This window comes from Amphiprion ocellaris, chromosome 9 (genome assembly GCF_022539595.1).
Source record: "Amphiprion ocellaris isolate individual 3 ecotype Okinawa chromosome 9, ASM2253959v1, whole genome shotgun sequence".
Lineage (NCBI taxonomy): Eukaryota > Metazoa > Chordata > Actinopteri > Pomacentridae > Amphiprion > Amphiprion ocellaris.
In genome coordinates, this window is record NC_072774.1 from 7,626,770 (window position 1) to 7,649,014 (window position 22,245).

General features: G+C 39.3%; 1 protein-coding gene across 2 annotated transcripts; it reads left to right on the top strand.

The window, feature by feature from the left end:
* Window positions 1-6,826: 6,826 nt before the first annotated feature.
* Window positions 6,827-22,245, top strand: tax1bp1b (Tax1 (human T-cell leukemia virus type I) binding protein 1b). 2 transcript variants are annotated; one of them, XM_023299440.3, is made up of 18 exons: window positions 6,827-6,943; window positions 8,659-8,852; window positions 12,211-12,313; window positions 12,758-12,948; window positions 13,399-13,557; window positions 14,383-14,531; window positions 14,658-14,748; window positions 16,174-16,359; window positions 16,554-16,805; window positions 17,554-17,724; window positions 18,178-18,250; window positions 18,506-18,624; window positions 18,779-18,904; window positions 19,439-19,525; window positions 20,277-20,475; window positions 20,575-20,729; window positions 20,851-20,936; window positions 21,183-22,245. In XM_023299440.3, the coding sequence occupies exons 2-18, from the start codon at window positions 8,676-8,678 to the stop codon at window positions 21,379-21,381; spliced, it is 2,523 nt and encodes an 840-aa protein (XP_023155208.2). In that variant the 5' UTR covers window positions 6,827-6,943; window positions 8,659-8,675; the 3' UTR covers window positions 21,382-22,245. The 2 variants fall into 2 exon arrangements, with proteins under 2 accessions (XP_023155208.2, XP_054869724.1); XM_055013749.1 differs by lacking the exon at window positions 19,439-19,525.

Below are 22,245 nucleotides of genomic sequence, written 5' to 3' on the forward strand. Positions count from 1 at the left end.
CAGAATCCAGAAAATGCATACAATTTTAGAAGCTGGAATTAGAAAGCTTTGTCTTTTTTGTCTTATAAAACAACTGAAACCAATTAATGGATTATGTAAATAGTTAACAGTTCTAAAAGTTGTCAACCGTGGGTTAATCGACTAGTTGCAGCGCTACCTGCAACAGAGCTTGCAGGGGGCAAAGTTTAGAGCATTTTATTAATATTTTCAAGTTAATTTAGACTTTTTTCTAAAGAAATTGGGCTTTTTGGTCTTTAAAATGTTGGAAAATTGTGAAAAAACCCTAAAATGACATCCATTAATGTTTATTTTTTCCCACAACCCAAGGCTCTTCAGTTTACTGTCACAGAAAAGGAAAGAAACCAGAAAACATTCAATTTTAAGAAGCTGGAGCTTACTGATATATATGTAATCACTTTAGATATTTTTAGGATTTTTTTTGGAAGACTACTACTCATTTTTTGAAAATATTTACAAGAATTTTCTTGCCAAATTTGGGGAATTTTTTAAAAAAGAAATAAACCTTTTAAGGAATTATTGGAATTTTCTTCCTGAAGGTCTTGCAAATTTTCAGAAATTTGGGAAATTTTTTGCTGAATTTTTGGATTTTTTTCAGACAAGGAAACAATATTTTTTTATGCCTGTAAATGAGGACAAGAGGAGGGTTAAATTATCCCTTAGTCATGCTGCTATAATCCTAGACTGCTGGAGGACTTGCCATAATGCACTGAACACATCTCCTTTACTGTCCTCTTTCACTTTCCATATAATTATATATGCCGTGATTGCATGTCACTAACCTACATATTCTTTCTATAGTAGTTTGTGTTTAGTCTTCTCTGCAGGTATCTCTGGATGTGGAGCTACATGTTTCTCATCTCCAGTCACTGGCCTCCCTGACCTCCAAAGTGTTTATTATTCTCATATGCATTCCTGCAAAAGGGCATTTTTTCTCTTCCCACTGTTGCCAAGTGCTTGCTTAAAGGGAACTGAGAAGAAAGTTTGGATTTGTAGCGTTTCTCTGTGGAAAATTTGTTCAACTTACTATGTGAAGTTCCTTGAGGAGTGGTGCTATATGAAATGAATTAAATGCCTGATACAAATCTGATTATTCGTAATTAAGTAGATTAATACCAAATGTTTGGACTCCTACTTCATTGAAATGCCTTTGATTATGCTTTCCATTTGTCCAGTTTAATTAATGGTCTAGTACTTGTGATATATATATAGTCAAAGTTCTATAGGTGAGACATTATTTGAGATCACTCAACTAAAGTTTTGGAATAAATGTAGTGAAGTCAAGTGTACAGTATTCTCAGTGAAATGTGTTGAAGCAGGAGTATAGGTTAAGGAAAAGCACTCTGAACTCCAAGCAGTTTCTGAGTGTTTCTTTTTTCTCCTGTCACATTTTTATTCACTGTGGGCTCATTTCTCACAGCAATATAAAGTCTTAGACCTGTATGGAAACAGCACAACCATTGCTAGAAGTAAAAGGAACTAAAAAAAAGTCTTCTCTAAAGTATGATGCCATCATAATGCCTTAAATCATAAAAAAGCAAAAGTTGAATTTCTTTGATTACTTCCGTAAAAAGATTTTAATCTTATTCAACATGCATACAAGTTTTTCAAGCCACTACAGGTGCTCCAAGTACTTAAAAAGAAATGGTGGCCCTACATACTGTAGATAATTTATGACTTACATTTTTACAGCCTCTGCAAACTAGTTACTTAAACTACCCTGCACATTAACTCTAGAAACGTAATTCACCACGCTAAATGTATTTTCCAACAACTTGCTGACAGGTTGCTCCTCTGGTTACTGTTTTTGAGTCAAGCAGCATTTATTTTATTGCTCAAGCACACAGAACAAAAGCATAAAGCAAATGGTGTATTCTTTTCTGACTTAAACAAAAAGTTAAAATTTCATTTTTATTATTTTGGTTATAAAAAAGCAAAATGTCAGCAGTTGTGCACAAAACCTTTTGAAGATGTTCATGTGGTGGACAAATTCTAAACCGATTGAGTTAATCCACAGTCTGGTCAAATGTGGCTTTAAAAGACAATGATCACACAGTGCAACCAGCACACAGACACCGCTTTGACCATAAAAGCCCACCTTAAAGTGTTTCTTTCTTAAAAAGACACAATGCCACAGATGACAGGAAAAAGAGAAGAATGAAATATTATGACATTTCTGTAGTTGAATGTTCACAACGCCACTATTTGTTATCTATGAAATCGCTTCAGAAAGCCCTGAATGTCTGACAATGTGATCCTGTTCACAAAAATGTCAGCCAACTTGGCCAAACCCTTCAGGGAAAGTGGGACAACATTCCACTAGCAGCATTGACAACCTCATTAACTTTCTGCAGCTGTGTCGCGATGCAAATGGGGAACACACTTGTTACTGACTTCTGATTTCTGGTCTATGACTCCTCTCTCAATCTGCCTATTATCTTTACCAGTGTAGCTGTGCTTTATTGTTTCATGATGTCCATTCAGTTGTAGAGATGCCGTGTATTCAAACAACAAATACTCATTCCCCGATAATAAAAAGAATAGATAGAATTTAATGAAAAAAAAATACAGGCTGCATTTATAAGATGTGTAATATTCCCCACCAAGATATAGTTAAGCAGAAGTATAGCGTGCACAAAGTCCAATTATTTAAAAAGTGGTTCAGCTTGTTGTTTATCGATGACTGCTTATGCAATTAATTTTTGAAAAGAAGCAAATGCAAGAAAATATTTACAGTGTTATTTAAAGGTTCCATATGTGCCCATTTGTAGCAAATAACGCAAGTCTCGCATGTCTCCACAATGCATCCTTTAATATTTCATATCAAAATACTGGAAAGGTTTTTCATTTATCCATGACTGTATAACTCCTGGTTTTAGTGCGGCTGTTTCACTCTGAAAACTCATTAGCTGCAACTGTTCCCACCCACTTCAGGAACAAGACTCTCTCTGTAACTGAAGTGAGAGTGCAGACCTTTAATCGTTTTTAACTTTCTCTCTAAGTGATCATTCTATATGGAAATACAGCCAAATCAAAATCTCACTCGTGTATGGTGAGTTTGTCAGTTGATGTTGTGGTTATAAAATCAGTAGAGCATCATCTTGGAGATGACTCTGAAGTGATGGCTAGTTAACATGTAGACTTAATTTGCTACTTGATACTTACTCTGTTGGCTAATAACAGAAATAAACAAAAATATGGAAATTAGAACAGCTTTACTGGGAATTCTGCTGTCTTAAAATGTAGTTTATGTGGGCACATAGAGCAGGAGAGAAGTAAACCAATGTAAACATTGACTAAGATTGGGTTGAATTAAAGCACAACAGGTAACGTGAAAACACAGGAAACCACCCAGTCTTATTTCAATCATTTCATATTGGTCTTTTAGTGTCCGCTATCTCTGTTTTTGTAATTTTCAAAGAGGTCTGACCTGTTGGTATATGATCAAAGCTAATGGTAATGCTAGCCACACTAAGAAATTTCCTAATGTTGTTTTTACATAGCCCTGAGAATGATAATTAATCCAGTGGATCTTCAGTTCCTCAGATGCTGGGAGTGCATGAACACTCTTGTGTTCACTCTTGGAGCCAACAGCCGTACGTTTGATGTGATTAGCTCATGGCTGAGACATTTTAGAGCAGGGGTCACCAACCTTTTTGAACCTGAGCGCAACTTCAAGGGTACTGAGTAGTACAAAGGGCACCTTGTTTGATACAAACTTCCTCAATAGCAAACTTGCGCCATCATCTTTAAACAATAATAATAATAATGAAAATAATATGTAAAAAGACTGTCTGATCACATTTATGTTAATTATTCCTTACAATAATTATTACGATTTCCATAACAATGACAGTAGGAAACACACACACACAGATATATGGAAATCTGTTCCAATAATTAAAAGTCAGAGGTATCCTATCTCTGAAACTTTGGTAAATATCTTTCTTGGCAGTTTTGTATGAATCAGGATATTTGCAGCATTTTGTTCAAAATCACACCAGTTAAATTTCTGCGCAAATTGTCACTTCTAACATTTTTAGGAAATCATTAACTGTCATCAAATCATGCTTCATTTGTCTAAACCCTTACCTTTGTAACATTTTTGAACAATTCATGAACTCTGTCCCATGTTTGTACAAATTATCAGTTATGTAAGAAAAAAATCAACTCTTTCACATGTTGAAATGAATCCTATCACATTAGTACTAATCACCAGCATTTTTCACCAGCATTGCAACATTTTTAACAGAGCATAACAATAAATCATTAAATGTTTTCAACAAATTATTTTTCACATATTTGTGCAATGGCATGGTGTTTTGAATGACAACATGTTACCTCTTTCTTTGTCTGTAAATGTGTGTTAGTGGGAAGCCTGGCATTGCAGAGCTTATCATGTCTTACCTTTACGTTGCAGCTCACAGTTCAGATGGTTCAGTTTCCCAGTGATGTCCGTTAAAAATGCAAGGGCAAGAATCCACTCAGTGTCCTCAAGCTGCGAGGTGTCTTCCCCTTTGGATTGCATGAACTCTTTGATTTCAGCCAACAGTGACAAAAAACGCTGCAAAACTGGTCCCCTGCTGATCCATGGGGTTTCTGTGCGTAGTAACAGGTCACCATGTTCAGCTGACAGCTCCTCCAGCAGCACCTTCAATCTCCTGGTTGTTTGGCTTTGGAGCCATTTATGATCTTCACGACACGAGTCATCACATGATCAAATCCGGCCACTTTTGTACATACATATGTCCTGCTGGTGAATGATGCAGTGGTAATGTAGGAATGTTAGGAAGTCTGGATCACCTCTGCATCGTACAATGAAGCCTGCATGGCGACTCGTCATGGAGGAGCCCCACCCGTCGTCACTAAAAAAAGCTTTTCTAATGGTACATTTTTCTCCACGAAGAAACTTTCCGCCGCGTAGTAGATGTCAAAGCTGCCTTTAAGTCCCGGATTTTCCTGTCCGTAGTGCGCATACAGTCTATGTGCTACCGGGTGGCTAGTTAGCATGGAAGCTTTGTAGCGGCTAAAGTAGCATCTGTCCACATTGTGCCGCTTTGCCGACGCAATAGTCGCCCCGCAAATACGACACACACATTTATCTTTCACTGTCGTGAAAAATAACTCTTCCTCCCAGTCATCGTGAAAATATTGTTTTCTCTTTCACTTCTCTCTCATGTTTTGGGGGTAAAAGCTACATCTAGCTTCCCAACGTGTCTGCGTCCGGACGCTTCAGCAGAGTGACGTGGTGGTTTGACATGCGCAGTGAACTTTGACTCGGACAAGGTCAAAGTTCATTTACACCGAAGACATTTTTTTATTTATTTTTTTTTAATTATAATAAATGTTGTAATTTAAAATCTGCATTAATGTAAGTATTTTTGATTGAAAAAGAACAGCTACTATAATTTTTATAAGGAATTTCATGGTGACTAGTGTTATTTTTAGAATGTGTGGCTGGCAACTCACGTGGTCTCTGCCGGCAACCAGGCGCCCGCGGGCACCGTTGACTACCCCTGTTTTAGAGTTGCAGAAGCAATTCTAGAAAGTAAATATAGCTGGTGGACTGTGAGGTAGTTCTAAATTGTAACACTTGGAAGCTGCAGACAATGAAAAGGAAGGGTAATACAAAGTTTAGAGGACTATAGGGGCAGTGGTGGCGCAACCGTTAAGTCTCTGGACTACTGATCAGAAAGTCAGAGGTTCAAGCCCCGATGCGGCCACTGTTGGGCCCTTGAGCAAGGCCCTTAACCCTTCCTGCTCCAGGGGCGCTGTACCGTGGCTGACCCATCGCTCTGACTCCCCCCCAATTGGGAGATATGCGAAAATCAGAATTTCCCCTCGTGGGATTAGTAAGGGATAATAAAAGATGTCGGTTGGTTACTGTAGATGTGAGGTAGCACCTGGGTTGAAAGTCTTACTCACTTGTAAACCTGGAAGGCTAACTAGTAATAGAAGGGCCTTGAGGAATAGCAGAATTAGGCATCTTCACATCGCAATGGTTATTTTAATACCCCAATTTTATGACAACCACAAAACACAACCAGAATGAATTTTCACTATATGGGACCTTTAAGACAGAAAACTGGACAGTTTTTTCAGGAATGTCCAAAAGCATGTAATGTAATATGGGAATGCATCTAAATCTCAAACTACTGTTTATCATAATGTCTGACTTCCCAAAGTTAAGCTTTGCAATGCACTTTTAAAATTTGTTTTAGTCATAAGTAACATAGTTTCACTTGTCTGAGATTTTTCCAATATTCAAAAATTTTAAATGTTTTCTGGTGGTTCTTGTCTTTGTTTGATCCGTTGTAACACAATTATTTGAGTTCTTTTTTTTTTTTTTTTTTTAACAATATTAGAAATTTTAAATGCTTTGTGCAATATGGGGATGCATCCAGTGCTTTGTGTCTTTGTTTCATTCTCAGTAACACAAGTATGTGAGATTTGTACAATATTAGAATATTATTTTTGCAATATTATGATTTTTTAAAAGCTTCATTTAATATTGGAAAACATCCAAAGGCTCTGTCTTTGTTTTATTCATTGCAACGTAGTTATCTGACATTTTTCACATTACTGGAAACTTAAATGTTTAGTGCTATAAGGGGATGCATTCAATAGTTTGTTTGTTTTAGTGTCTGTAACACAGTTATTTTAGTTTTTTAACTTATAGAATATTAGAATTGTTAAATGTTTACTGCAACATGGTAATACAGCTAAAGGTTTTGTCATTGTTTTATTCTTGGTAACACAATAATTTGGGATTTTTGCAGAGCTCTAATTTTCCTGACGCAGGCCTTTTGCGGACATGACGCAGTGTTGTTGTTCCAGGAAGAGGACTGGGGAAAGCACTGAACTGCGTCAACAACTATTTCTATGACACTTTGGCATTTCAGCGACTGTTCAACATGGCAGAGAGGTACGTTTAAGGATTTATTTTATAAATGTGATCAAGAATACCGCTGTAGATATTCCCGATCGGGTTGACATGTGTTTAGAAGCCGCCTGGAGACACGCTGCTGCGAAGTGTTTACGTTAGCTTTAACCTTGTCCTCCAGCTGATAGCACTGCTGTCCAGCTAAACCAGCTGCTCCGTTTTCGTTAAGGGCGTTGTATGGTTACTAAAATCGTGTATGTGAATACTTAAAGCGAGTATTTAGCTCAGTAGTTACACATTTCTCAGCAACACGCGTCTCTTTGCCTTGTTTTTGTTCGTGTCTTGTAAAGTATGTAGCTAACGTTGGCTAGCTAGCCGCATGGCTAAGCTAGCCACATGATCACTGTTTTCACATTAGGCCTCGTTTCGGAGCTGGTAGTTGCCACTTGGCGTTTTCGGCCATGATCAGTCTTATTCAGCAGTATACATGAAGTCGATAAGTTGTGAGATGAGTGTGGATGACAACTCGGTCAGTCGTAATCAGCAGAGAAAGTGTTTTGACTGTCACAGGCCGAATACGTCGAGCAAAATTAATATCAGCTCAGGCCCAGCTGGAAAATTCCCTAAGATGTATAAGTCACCTTATCGTTAGTCATGAGAGTTTTCTTTAGTGTTGAGTGTAAAACAAAGTCAGTTTATCGGGTTTGTTGTATGAGATGGCACCATGTCTGTATTTATAATGTTGTCTACGAGGTAAAGTTAATACACACACACTAGGTTTTTACTCCTTCTCTGTCAAGAGTAATTTTCCCACACAGTGACTCATACAATAAGTATTATCACCCATTACAATATATGTAAAAGTGTTATCCTGTTCCAGACTTGAAGTGTGCTTTATAATCAAAAGTAACACTAAGTTATGCTTATTCCTTGCTTACAAAGCAGTTGTATTATTACCTTAAAGGGGCAAAATTCCAAAAAAGTAAAATTCTTGGGGAAAACCAGAATCAAGAGTAAGTGTTTGCCAAGTCAGGCCACATTATCTTTATACATTCAGCTGAAAATATTGGCAGGGAAATTAGGAAGAGAGCAAAAAGGCAGAGCCAGCTTAACTTTCAAAACTTTTTTTTATGAGAAAGCAATAAAAAAGATAAACATTGAAGTACATTTGGTACAGTTGTTTCACTTTTGTGTTTGATAGAAGAAGATGCCATGTAAGTGTGGACACAGAGGCATATATTCTTTTGCATACCTGTCATATATTGTTGTCAGTGACACAGTAACACATTTTTTTTCTTATGTTTGATTAAAAGAGAACGTTTTAATAATAAGTCTGAATATTGGGTCTGATAGTCATCCAAACAAATAATCAGTTGATCCCTAAATTTCTGGGTCGTGGACCTTGTCCTGGTTTGTTGCTGTCAGACTTTATATCTTGACAAGAGCTTCGCAATAGTTTTGGTTTATTGCAAGTTTTAGTGAAAGGTAGCATATTGCATGCACAAACACAGAAATGTCCATCCTGCTTATATTTTCTGTATGAACACAAATTTTTGTTTGTATTATTACTGTTGTTACAGACATATGATTAAAATTTTACTCTAGATAACTGATAAATGTAATGGCATTTCATTGCTTAACAATACACAATATTGTAAGATTAACTCTTTACCTCTTGTCAGTCAAGGTAAACAGTGGTGCTATAGTTGTTTCTGTGCTGGTTTCATATGTTTTATTGCTTGTCTCTTCCTGTGTAGCCACTGCTGAGTGATTTATGGCACTGTTCCTGGACGGGACTTTGTTAGGAAACAACATGGACACATCAAACTTTGCTCACGTCATCTTCCAGAACGTGGGGAAGAGTTACCTGCCCCATGCTGCACTGGAGTGTCACTATACCCTGACACAGTTCATCAAACCACATCCAAAGGACTGGGTTGGCATATTCAAGGTGAATTACCCTCTTCGCTGCGTTGTAAAACTCTTTAAATATTCTGACTTTATAGTTGCAGGTATAGGTCAGTGTATTATTATGACTCGAGCACGTTGTTTGTGAAGCAGTAGAAGGCAAATCTTGAATGTACTATCTGATAATTCTATTTGTACTGTGAAGCTAAGACATATTGACGGTCTAATCATGGCATTGAATCTATACTAGAGAACGCTGTACAGCTTTGCCTCAGATTGTAATTTTGCAGATATGACATGATTGAGATTTTTCTATAAAGGTGGGAACAAAATGTTAATCTAGGCATGGCAAAAACGGAGCGATCGTGATAATGTTTATTTGAAAACTGAGCTTGGCAGAGGGAGTGGAGCATTTTGACCCTCACAGCAAGCTTGAGTGTCCCACATGGCTCTTGTTATAGGAGTGCATTAAATCCAATTCAGTGGCTGTAATTTATTTTAGCCTCCTATGTAGTGAATTGTGGATGATTCTAGGCTGTTGTAGACCAACATGCTTTTAATCTACCAGAGATGAGACGGAAGCTGAGATTACATCATAACAAATGAAAAAAAAAACTTAAAGTTATTGCTTGCGCTGCCTTCTGCAACACAAATAGGTCAAACTGACTCTGTAATGTTTGTTGAACAGCGACATCTATGTAAAGTTTTAGCCTCCAGTAGATAAAGGTTCCACCAGACCAAGTCAGGCTGTAGAAACAAACCCCATGAGCCAGCCTGACTTGGTCTGGTCTGCAACAGCCTAGAATCATCATCATGCATTTATTCTGATAGCAGACTATAATTCAGTTAAGCATGCCAAATGGAATTGTTGCAGTTTTGTGAAACAGAAGAGGTGTAGCTCGCTCATGGTAACTAATGAAAACTATATATTTATTGTGTTTCTTGGAATTTTGATGCCAACAATCAACATTATGTGTTTTATGAATGGGTTTTTCCCCTGCACTCACCGTGAAATGAGGTCATATTAGGTTACTGGAGGTGGATGAGGTATTATCTGGGGGCTGTTTAAATACTGGATTCGGCACTCCCACTGTAGCTGGATACCACATCAGATTGTGATTAGCCTCGAGGTAGGCACCAGCTGGCAGTATGAATCTTAAAATCACTAATTTCTGTAGCTTCCAAGCTATAAAGCTTTGCTGGAAAAGGCTGAGTGCAGGATTGTAAATCGTGTAGATGTTCTTGGCAGCGTTGACAGATGGGGCGTTTGCTGCCAACCTCTTTTGTTGGCATGTGTAGGGATGCTTGGATGTGCTATATGTTGGATTTGCAGTGTTGGCTCCACATGCAGATTTAATTGCGATTGGCACTATGTCAATTAGAGTGACTGCTTCTTTAGATTATTTGAAATTCCTTCACTTTCTATGGGTTTTGATCTAAATGCATGCTCCAGATATGAATAATTATGTGAAATACAGATAAAGCTAAAGTCCTTTTCACACAGAGAACGCTGATCCTCTCACTCTGCTGCCAATGCTTGCTTTTGCTTGTTCAAACTGAACCAGACAAACCAGTGTCTTCTTTCATACAGGATTCTGGTGTTTGGTTTGGTGTCTAGTGTTGCACGTTCCACCATGCTGTTTCTCCCTTTTGTACAGATGCCAATTCAGCTCTTTGACTGCCTCTGCTGATGGCTTAAAGGGGCAACAACAATGAATCCCCCCCAGTTACGTCTCAGTACTTTACACACAGAACAGTGAGGCGGAATAAAAGCGCAACAGTCCCACCTTGAACAGCCTTTATGGAAAGGAGCTTAAAAATGTGTTATGGTTCAGTTGTTTGAAATGTCAATAAATTGGATTGTGATTATCTATAGTTGCATTATATTTAGTTTTTTTAAATGTGTGTTCCAACAAGAAATTATTTCCAAATTTTTGAATTAACCTGTAAATTTTACTTACAGACAAAAGGATCCTTTGACCTTTTTAGGTTGGAACGTTTACTGTACTGATGAGAGCTGTGCACAGTTTGTGTAGGAATGCTGCTGGGACAGGTTATCGGTGTGGCCTAGGAGAAAGCAAACTCAGCTTTATAATTATCCCATCTATAAGCACAACCTCTCTGTGATTCATGAACAACTCACTCCTCAACAGAATTAATTGGCACGTAGACAATACATTACCTCCTGCAGTAGTATTGCCACTGACGTCTGCCGGCATTCGTGATTACGTCGGAATGCCGGTGAAAAGCGATGTTAAACCTGAAGTACATGTTGCATTTGTAGGTTATTTTTTTCACATTTTGGACATTTTTGAAGATTTTACCCTGGTGTTTTTGCCTTTAGTTGAGTTTCTCTATGTTAACCCTCCACTGTCTCTCCCTCCTGTCTTCCTATGTATAAATATTGCATAGCAGTCTGTTGTAAGTTCCTCTCAGAGCATTCACCCACCACCACCACCTCTGCAGCTCTAATGAGTGGACTGGTGAAGGCTCGCCTTCAGTAATGACACTCACTAACTAGGTGCATGTTTTAATTGCTTCCTGTTCTTTACTGCTGGAGGCTGGAACTGCACTGGTAACAATTGGGGGTTTTTGAGCACCAGAGCCTTCTATCTCTGGCTCCGATGAACACTCATAGCATTGTAGCTGTAGGCTGTTTGCACACAGGTGAGAAAATATACTGCACAGAGAGTAAAAAGGCTACTAACACCAAAAGCGATATCTGTTGCAAGAGGCAGTATTTGATCTGCTTACATGAATATTCAAAAAAGTTTTCATAGTCACATCACATGACCTAAATCGTGTTTTGTGGCTGAAGTCGGGGTAATAGGCTGGTTTTACTGGGCTTGTTGTGGATGCATGTGTGCGCCTGTGTGTGTGTGCACACCGAAAACCAGCCAGCTCAATGTGACACTGATTTTGTTTGACAGTTTTATGGCACCGGTCTGAAGTTATGGATGTATTTTCTGCACTTCCCCCTCATCAGCCATCAGTTAACAACACATAAAATACGTATAATTACATTTTGGTTTTCATTTTCAAGTTGCCTATGTATAAAATTTTCACCTATTTCCCTCTTCCTGTTAGAAGTGAGTTGTAGCTACATTTCCACAGTTAGGCTTGTTCATGACAAGGGCCAGGCCACATGCACATGGTGACCAGGAGTGGTTTCCAGATGATAATTTTTCTTGTTAGAAGAAATATCACAGCAGACAAGTCCTTACGCTATCATTCCAACATAGATTAATAACCCCATGATTACCGTAATAAAGCAGTTTGAAACATTTTGGAAGTGACACTGTGCATTCGGGAAAGTCTCCCTGTTAATCCTCCATTGTTATTATCTTACACTGATGTGGTGAGAGCGTCTGGTTCAATGGATTCCCCACAATGTCTCACAGGTTGGTTGGAGCACAGCGAGGGACTATTATACATTCTTGTGGTCGCCTCTCCCTGAGAACTATGTGGAAGGCACCGTAGTCAACAGAACAGTGGTCTTTCAGGGTAAGATCATGCCGTAGTTTTCTATAACTTTGACACCTTTTAATGACCACATATTACAGTGCTGTTTGGAGGATTGTTAAAAGTTTAATACTGAAAAGATATGAATGGAATGAAATAAGAAACTTAACTCACTCATCTCTGTTCTGGTGTTAATGACATGAGTTAATGTGTGTTTTTTTTTTTAATCTCTTATCCCGCTCTCTATAAAGTAATGGAAACTGGAGCAAAGAGTGAAAAGATTTGATTTCCTTTTTTGATTGAAACCAACAACTTACCACATATGTAGCATGTGCTCCAGATCAATCATCACAGTCCTGCAGTTTCTGAACTTTGTAGTTTGTTGTAACTTTTGGATAAGTGTGCAGACGGAGATAAAAATACAGGGTTGATCTTTGCCCCCCGCCTGTATTGACTTAATTGACTGGGTGTCATTCTTCCCCCCAGGATATTATGTGCCCAATGACGACGGTGAGTTCTACCAGTTTTGTTATGTGACACACAAAGGGGAGATCCGGGGGGCCAGCACTCCATTCCAGTTTCGCGCCAACAGCCCCTCAGAAGACGAGCTGCTGACTGTGGAGGATGAATGCAACTCTGACATCCTGGTGGTCACCACCAAGGCTGGCTTCCTTGAGGTACAGTGCACCTCACCAGCTGCATGCAACACTTTGAGCGTTTGTGAATCTTGTTTTGCTGTCATATCTTGCCATTCGAATTAACCTGCTGAACCCCCAAAGCAGTGTCTGCGTTTGTTGCTCATGGCACATTTTACTTGTTGTGTTCTCATTTATCACGCCAGTATAAAATCCTGCACCTCAATGGTAGCAGCACAGCCATGATTAGAAGTAGACACCGCAAAATACCATCAATGTAGTATGACACCGTTAGAATGCAGTAAAAAGCAAAAGTTGAATTCCTTCAATTATTTTTGCACTACTTAACTCAACAGCAATCAGCACGTACAACATTTTTCCAAATCACAATGTCAGCAGAGTGGTATGATTTGTGGATGAAATAAATGATTAAACAGCATACATTTAAACATCTTAACGAACTCATTTTTCTCTTTTCCTTCTTCTCTGCAGCAAAAAGTAGAAGAAGCCCAGAGAGAGAAAGATGAGCTGCTTAAAAATATGGCCCTCCTGCAGCAGGAGAAGGAGCAGCTGGAAGCTGAGAAAGAAAACCTGCAGAAGGAGTGTGAGCAGGAGAAGGAGATCTGTGCTCAGCTGAGAAGAGAGAACCAAGTAAGCTGAGAATTGACCCAGTCAAGCAGTACGAAGGGGAAAGGTCAAATTTGTCTAAAACTTGTAGGACTGGCAGCACATGCCAAAATAATTCATATTAATAATACTCTTGTAGTTATTCAAAGGTCCATTTTACATTTAGCCAAACAGTCTCTTAGCACCCCCTAGTGAAGGATTCCCAACGTGCAGAGCAGTCCAAACTCATGATACACTGAAATAATAAATCACACTCTGACAGATATGAATGTCTGTATTATCAAAGATGTAATGCTGCTTTTTATAGCATAACATTAAGTCTTAAAAGCATTGTCAGTAATAATTTATTTTGCCATCCTCTGCCATAAATCCACAGGTTTTAAAACGGCTTTCAGATGAAAACATGATTACAGATTTTGTGGCTGTTAATTTTATGACTGTACTTTTATATGATTTTTTTATGTGGTGTGAATATAAAGATTCCAAAATTCTGCCTATAAACAAATTGTAAGAAAATCATTCAGTTTTTGATGTCATCTTTTTAAGTTGAGATGCCGCGTTGAGCCGTAATGTTCGTTTTGATTTAGCCTCGCATTTGAGAGACAATAAAATTTTTATGTTTTGCACACGTTTTCCACAAGCTTGGAGTCAAAGACAGAAGTGGAAAGTCGTATATTAGGAAGCTAGTGTTATTTTGTCACGACAGATTTTAACCTAACTAGATTCACATAGATCTGGGGAAAAATGGAAAAAAAAATGTTTTACCTGCTAGAATCATAATACTTTAGCTGATGCACATTACCAATCTGAAGCATTCTTCCTCATTTCTTTTGGCTTTCTGTCTCCCAGGAGGCGCAACATTCTTCCCAGGCCCTGCTAGAGGAGAAAGAGGAAGTGAAGAGGAGACTGGAGGAGGCCACAGCCAGAATTATCCAGTTGGAGGAGGATCTGATTGGAGTCACACAGAAGGGCCTTCAAAAGGAAACTGAGCTGGACAGGTGAGTTCTCAAAGGAGTCCTTGCATACATTTACTGAATTGCACGTTTTGTTTGCATGCAGAGAATTATCATGTGAGCATAGACACGGTGATGGGTAATGATTATCATTTTTATGGCCTTCTCTAGTCTCAAGGACAGAGTGAAGAAACTTACAGCAGAGAAGGAGGCTCTTGAATCTCATCTCAAGAATGAGAAAGATGAGAAGGAACTCTACAAGGTAGTGTAAATTTTTTTTATAAGCTTCTTGTAGGGTTGCACAATATCTCGTTTCAGCATTGACACTGCAAAGAGAGTGTGCCCAATAGTCATTGTTAAGTGAGGCAAACATCATACTATGACTTTTTTGCTGCTTGATACATAAAGAAAACATACATATCTCATTTTTCATGACCAGTCTACATGAGAAGTCTGTCTGATATAACATAATTTATTCCAGATTATTGGATACACGGACTTTGTTTATGTGCACAGCAAAATAAGCAAGGAATAGAGAAACACCAAAAAAGGAGATTTGTTTGCAGAAAGAAATTCAGCATCAGTTGCATGAAAATATTTCGACAACAGTAACGATGATGTTGACTAAAAACAGGTACTTTGTCAGTACTACCAGGCAACACAACAAATCTGTTTGACTGTTGATGTTAGCACCACAAAGCTCTGTATGATGAGTGCAAAGCCAGATCTGAAGCAAAACTAAACTGTCTCTGCAGGTTTTACACCATGTCAGACAGGTTCCAAACAGCTTTTTTCAGCTTTTTTTTTGGTTGCTGATGCAAATCCAAATTACCACAGTCATTTTGCAATAAGTAATTCTTCCCAAATAAGAGTTATTCAGGTCATTTGGTAAAAATTCCTGTATTTTGTCATGTAACAGTAAGCAAAATATTGCAATGTTAGTTCTTTCCACTACTTTGCAGCCATAGTTCCTTGTAATGTTTCTTCAAAAGAGTTGCGCTCTGATAATATTTGTTCTGTCTTAGTGTTGTGTTACCACATTAAGATTTATCCAAAATAAGGATGTCCAGGTTCAGGTAGGTAGCAGCTAAGCACTTTGTCATGTAATGTCAATGGGGATGCCTTAGCAGTAGCTTGGCTGACTGCTAAGCTAGTGACAGCTTTACAGTCTGTACAATTTACAACATTGTTGTTATTTTAGGTTCACCAAATTAAGAGGTGTAGTTTATTGACTTTTTTAAGTCAATGAACGTTTTCCTGTTTTTCACTTTGTACTTCTGGGATTATTTTGCCCAACCTTTCAGTCTAAACAGGGCATGCCTTATTCTGTCTTCTGGTCCGTCTGGTGTTTCTTTGTCTTTGTTGGTGTGGACACTGCACAGGAAGTGGGAGAGCCACATACTGTAGTGTCACCACAGAAATGAGGCCGAAAACCCATACCTAATTTAACTTGCACCGTCACACTGGGGCTGTTGCACAAGGACAACTTTATGGGTCTATCTCAATCTCTGTTTTGTAATTGAGGTCATGCAACATTTATTTTAATGTGCTCTTTTGGTACATGATCGTCATTGGTGTTGTATAAACGAGGCAAAAGCCAACAACTTTATGTTTTATAACTTTGCTTGTGTGTTTTATAACTTATTTTGTGTCTTTGTGGGTGTGTGTGTGTGTGTTTTTGCACCAGATTCACCTGAAGAACCGGGAGCTGGAGAACACTAAGTTGAGTGCGGAGCTGCAGATGCTGAAGTCTGTGGATGTAAACAAGGAAAACACAATTGCCCAGTTTAAGGAGGAGGTGGGACGCCTGCAAGCATGCCTAAACGAGAAGGAGAAGCAATACAGGGAGATCCTGGCCAAAGTCTCCCCCTTGGTATAAATAATTTTGTTTTGAGACTTCAAAAAGTCACCTAGCTAGATTTTAATATACAGTATTTAACATGATGAATAATCTATTATATGATAATTTGAAGATTAATTACAGAAAGATGAGGAATAACAATAATAACACTTCATTAGTTGCATTTACGGCAATGAAAACACCTAAAATGTGTTCGGTTCCGGCAGGGAGATATGAAAGCTCTGAAGGAGCAGCTGCGGCAGAAGGAGGAGCAGCTCCAAGCCAACCAGCAGCAGTCCTCCTTGTTGGCGGCTGAGTTGCGGGACGCCTCAAGCGCACGCGACCGAACCATGTCGGAACTGTACCACATGAAGCTGGAGGCCGATGCCCTTCGCCAGGCCAAGGCTGAGGCTCAGGCCCAGTGTGTCCGCCTGGAGCGCCTCGTAGAGCAGATGAAGGCAGACGCCAAGCAGGAAGCTGTAAGGATAAAAGATGGCAGGCATTGCTGTTTTGAGTGAACTTTACCATATGAGAAATCCTACATTTATCATTAAACACGCTTAATATTGTGGTAAATAGGTGTAGGAGGTGTGTAAGTGTAGAAAACCTCTAGTATTCTGTGACTGAGAGTTGCAATAAGCAAGTAGATGGAAACAACTGATTGTAAATTCTTCATTAAATACTGATATTTGTCAGCATACAAAATCACATGTTGAACAGTTAGCACCATAAAAATAACAAGTAGTACACATATGTATATCAGTAATATAATTGTATACGAACATAGAAGTGAGGTTAATGTTTTTTTCTGTTTATATCATATATGAAATGTATATCCTATTATTATTTATCATTATTTCCCCTCACAGAACTAAATAGTAATAAAATCATAATAGTAATGTGTTTGGTAGAAGCAAGTGAGAAAGCCACAAAAGTTAATGGTTTAAAAAGGGCAAAACAAAAGTTTCTCTCACAAGTGGTTTTACTGCTTCTGCCTTTGAAGGAGGCTGTAATTCTTTCTTTCCATAGTTGCTTTTTATTGACCGCCAATCTTGTACTGAAGTATAATTTGATAGCACCTCTTTAATATAAAACAATGTCAGTCATAGTAGGTGATGACATACTGTTAAAAGATTCTTTATATAATGCTTCCCTCATACTGTGTAGCTGGCCCATTATTGTTGCTTGTGTCTGATCTGTTCTGCTGTTCTGTTTTTACATCGACAGGCCAAAGCAGAGGAAGAAGCTGCTGCCGACCCAGCTGCTGTAGCAGAGCTCCAGAGAGAGGTGGAGGACCTAAAGCTGCGGCTGCACATGGCTGCAGAGCACTACAAGGAGAAATACAAGGAATGTCAGCGTCTGCAAAAACAAGTGCTTAAACTCTCTGAACAGCAAGGGGTAGGTCCTGCCAGATGCCAGCCAGCACGCTCAGTTCTTCTCCCAACAACTGAAAGAACAGAACTTGGGTTAGATTTCTGTCACACCATGTCTGCCAGTCACATCCTATGAAATGCCCTCAGTTATAAGAGGTCATTTTGCCACTTTTGTTGGTCATTTATAGACTGAGGTGAAGTGCAATAGACCATCAGACAAATTCATCTTCATCAACATTCAGTCTGCTTGTGTAAGACATTAAGTCATTCCCAGTTCAATGTCTCTGCAATGTAAATACACAAGAAACTAAACCCAGCACATTTTTATTTCTGTTTTTGTTGTTTATGTTCATATTCTGATAGCTACAGTTCCTTATATTTGTGTATTTGTGTTGTGTTAATTCACAGCAAGTTTTTCTTTTATTTTCGGATGTTTCTGTCTTGTTGCATTTAGATAATTAGTTTTTGCTGTCTCTAGGACCTGAGGAAAAGCTCAGCACAAGAGGCTGCAACAGTCCCTGCATCAGTGAGTCCGGACACATCTGTGCCAGGTACTTTTGTCTAATTATGGCAGATTGTAGGTTACTGAATGAATAATTGTGTTTAGAAAATGAAATCGACAAAAATACTTTTAAAAGTTGATAATATGGAACTGTTTTTTGCAGTTCCATTTATTTTAACTTGGAAATATCTCTCAGCCTCGATGAATTGAGAAGCTGATAGGTTGGTAGACTGTTTTCTTTTGTGGTCGTGTTCTGTGTGGTAAGAAAGTAACCTGAACAAACTGGCCTTTTTTGTCTTCTCAGGAAGTCCCGGTTCTGCTGATCCCATGTTGGAAGCCATCATCCAGGAGAAGCTTAAAGGCATCAGCAGAGAGGCATCTGACAGGAATGACAAGTACAGAAAATGCAAGCAGATGCTGATGGTAGGAATTTTTTAAATTTAATTTTAGTTTTGACATTTTTTGCTGGCCATGCATCCTTAAACTGGATGCTCAAACATGTGAAGGACTTCTGTAGTTCAAAGGTGATGATGCGCTGTGATTAAAAGGGAATTTGACAACGTTTGTTGCTCTTTAGGAGGAGAAGGAGCGTAGCTGCATGTTTGCTGATGAACTGGCCAAGATGGAGGTGAAATTTAAGGAGCAACTGAAGACTAACGAGAACCTGAAGCTGCAGCTTGCTGCAGAAGAAGATCGTTATAAGGTTAGTATTGCCAGACTACAGACTCTGCCAGCGATGCTCTGCTGTCTTCAAAGCAGGTCTGTCTTTAGGTTCTTCTGGGCTTTTACCGCTGTGTATGGCTGGTCTAGCTCAAGGATGGAGCCTTTGATGCTATCTCTCCCCTTGAACACAGTTGCTTTGACAGTGTTGTTTATGAGCAGGCCTATCTGTGAGACGACATTTTACTGCTGTTTATGTCAGGCTCTGGAGACAAGCAAAGCTTGGCTCGGAGGAGTCATCTCTAGTTGCCTGGCTAATGCTGTGCTTGGCTCAGGTCAGGCGGATATTTGCTTAGTGTCTCAGTGGAATTCAAGCAGGTTGTTTTGCTTTGAGCAGTATTGAGCATAAATCAGTCCTCAGCAAAGGGAAGCCTTTTATGGCTGTGATCAATTAATGTCACGCACTGGAGTCTCATTGTATTTCAGCGACGCATTTTTCAATCAGCAGCACATCAGAAGTTTGAGGATAGAAAATGTCTCTTCATTCCTTTATTTTTGTGTCGTTTGTCTGCTTCAGAGCCAGGTAGCTGAGAAAGGACGGGAACTGAAGGAACTGAAGGACTCACTTGCGCTTGTTGTGAAGGAGAAGGAAAAACTGGAGGGGGTTAGTGACAGCTTTCATTTTCTTTTTTATAGACTTCTTCCACCCTAAAAATTCCCTGAAATGTGCCATACCCCTGCCATTTTCCCTCTCCCAATCTGGTCTGTGTTTAATACGCCTCTAATTGTAGATGCAAAGTAAATGAGTTCTTATTTTCCATTCCATTACTTCGGGCCACAGCAAGGTCTTCACTGACCTAAAATATTGCTTCGAGGTAATGCTGTTATAGTTAAGAGGAGTAGAATGACCCAATTTGAGGTTTAGACTCTAAATTAACTTGGCGTCTGCAACTAACTTCAATAAAACACAGAGTCCCATTCCCTTTGAAAATGAAAAGAGTTTCTTTTTTAATGAAGGTGCTAATTAAACTGGTTGAGTGAGCAAGACAAAAAGGAAAGAGCTCACAGCTTTGCTTTGGGACCAACCAGTGATGGATTTCATGCCTTATCAGACTGGGAGGCTCAGAGAGAGGAAATCAGATATGGGGTAGTGGTTGTCTAAAGGCTAGAGAAGCATCCGTGCTGTCTGGAAGTTTGCTGTTCCATCCTGAATTTATCAGGATAGAATTTCCCAGGAGGTCAGACTGTGGTTGTATTACGCTTTGAATGTGATCAGGGCACTCCTGGAAAACAGAGATTACCTCCTAATGAAACTACACTGAATATATACAGGTTGAAACAAGATGGCATGTAATTTTACCATTGGTCTTTGCTGTTCTGAAAAATAGTTTGCATTGTGCTGTTGTGTTCCTCAGGAGCGCCAGAAGGGCAGCAGCAGGAAGGGGGATCAAGGGGCCAGTGAGAAGACCAGTTTGGAGAACCTCCAATCCAGTGTGCCTTTATTCCTGCAGTACCCGGTCCCTTACACCCAGGATGCCCCCACCCCTCTGCTGGTTTCTCAGAGCCCCGGCAAGCTACATTTTGGGAACCCTTACTCCATCTCAGACTCAAAAGGTTTGCTCTTTTCAGAAAGTCGCATCTACTGTTCTCCACCAGCAGTTGCGGAAATGATCTGCTTTTATTTACAGTAGTGTCTGAATTCTTTCCGTGCAGATGAGGCAGACGAGGAGTTCTCAGATGACCAGCCACTGAGGCTGCCCCCCGTTGGGCCGCCCTCCTGGGACAGCAATGTGGTGTGTATCCAACCCACCCGCAACCACAGTCGGCCAGAAGGCCACGACGAGTCAGAGGAAAAGCAAAACAACAATGTAAGCCTCTCTGTGCTATGCAGTTAAATACTTACAGATTAAAGTTTACTGTCTGCTGTGTGCTGGGGATTATTTATTTTTTTTTTTTAAATTAAAATGCTGTTTTATCTTCGTCTCTCAGGGAAACACCAATGAACAGCCCACAGCAACTGAAACTCATAGCCCATTTGTGAATGATGGACAAACTGCCTTCTGCTTTGATCCCAGGTAACACACCCTCGCATGCCTGAGCTCTCGTAAATGCCGTCCAAGTTTGCTGCACCCTACAGTTACTAAACCTGTGCATTGTAACTTGTGTAAAGCTGCACAGTCCCCTTTTGTTGGTATTAGTTAAACAGCAGGCCACCCACGTCGCATCAGACAGATGCTCTTTATTAGCCAGAGCTCCTGGTTTGCCCACATCACTGCCTATTAATGTGAGTCTTCTCTCCCTGCCTTCCTCTTCATCTTCAGCATGGACATGAAACGGTGTCCGCTCTGCGAGGTCATCTTCCCGCCCAACTACGACCAGAGCAAGTTTGAGGAGCACGTGGAGAGCCATTGGAAAATCTGCCCCATGTGCAGCGAGCAGTTCCCGCTCGACTGCGACCAGAAGGTGTTTGAGAATCACGTGCTCACTCACTTCGACGGCCACCCGCTCAACTTCGACTAGAGAATCAGAAAAATCAGCACATCCAGTCTGCCAACTTCCCCGTCAACCACTGAAATCAGTCACTCTGCACTCTTTTCTGCATGTAATGGTGTGAAGATCCTCTCTTTAGGACTATACTGACTTTCGCTTTCTTACTTCAACTTAGAGAAACACTTTGAGGTGATGTGACATTTTAAAAATGATGTAATTCAGTGTATATCGCAGGGCTACTGAATGTTTGCAAACCAAAATGTTTTTTTTTATAGGTGAAAGGTTTCCCTTCATTTGGATTTGAAGAATAATTTAGGGGGATTAGACTGTTGTATGAATATATACCAACTTTTAATTGACTTGGCTCTCACAGATCTGTTAGACTACAGGATGTAACGAATCAGGGAAAGAGATAAGTGTTTACTAAACTTACATTTAAAACATGCAAACAAATGCTCCCCCCCCTCAACATCACTGTACAAGTCATTTGGTCATTCTTTATACATAGAAAGCAGCCTTGGTGCACTATATGCAGTCAGGGAGAATCTTCAGTGATTATATCCATACATGATTATACAGTATATCATCAGATCATCTATTTTAGAATAATTAAAGCCAATGATATTGTGACAGCCTTGATACTTTGTGTATGATATAGATTTTTTTTTTGTTAAGTTTCCTTTTGTTTTGATTCTAATTATTTAATTGTGTCTGAATCCTTAAAAATACTTTCATATCATTCGCTGATCAGTGCATGCTGAGCTTCTGTTAAATTTCCCCCCTTTTGTTCTTCTCTTTTAACATATTAAGTTATTTTATTCATAGAAATGTTTCATTAGTTCGGTGAGTTACATGTATCTAAAATGAACGAATAAAGTCTGTTTGAAAACTGGA

Coding starts and splice junctions, on each gene's coding strand:
- tax1bp1b (XM_023299440.3), top strand. CDS start 8,676: ATGGCACTGTTCCTGGACGGGACTTTGTTAGGAAACAACATGGACACA. Junction 16,806..17,553: donor CAGACGCCAAGCAGGAAGCT/GTAAGGATAAAA, acceptor TTACATCGACAG/GCCAAAGCAGAGGAAGAAGC. Junction 18,625..18,778: donor AATGCAAGCAGATGCTGATG/GTAGGAATTTTT, acceptor GTTGCTCTTTAG/GAGGAGAAGGAGCGTAGCTG.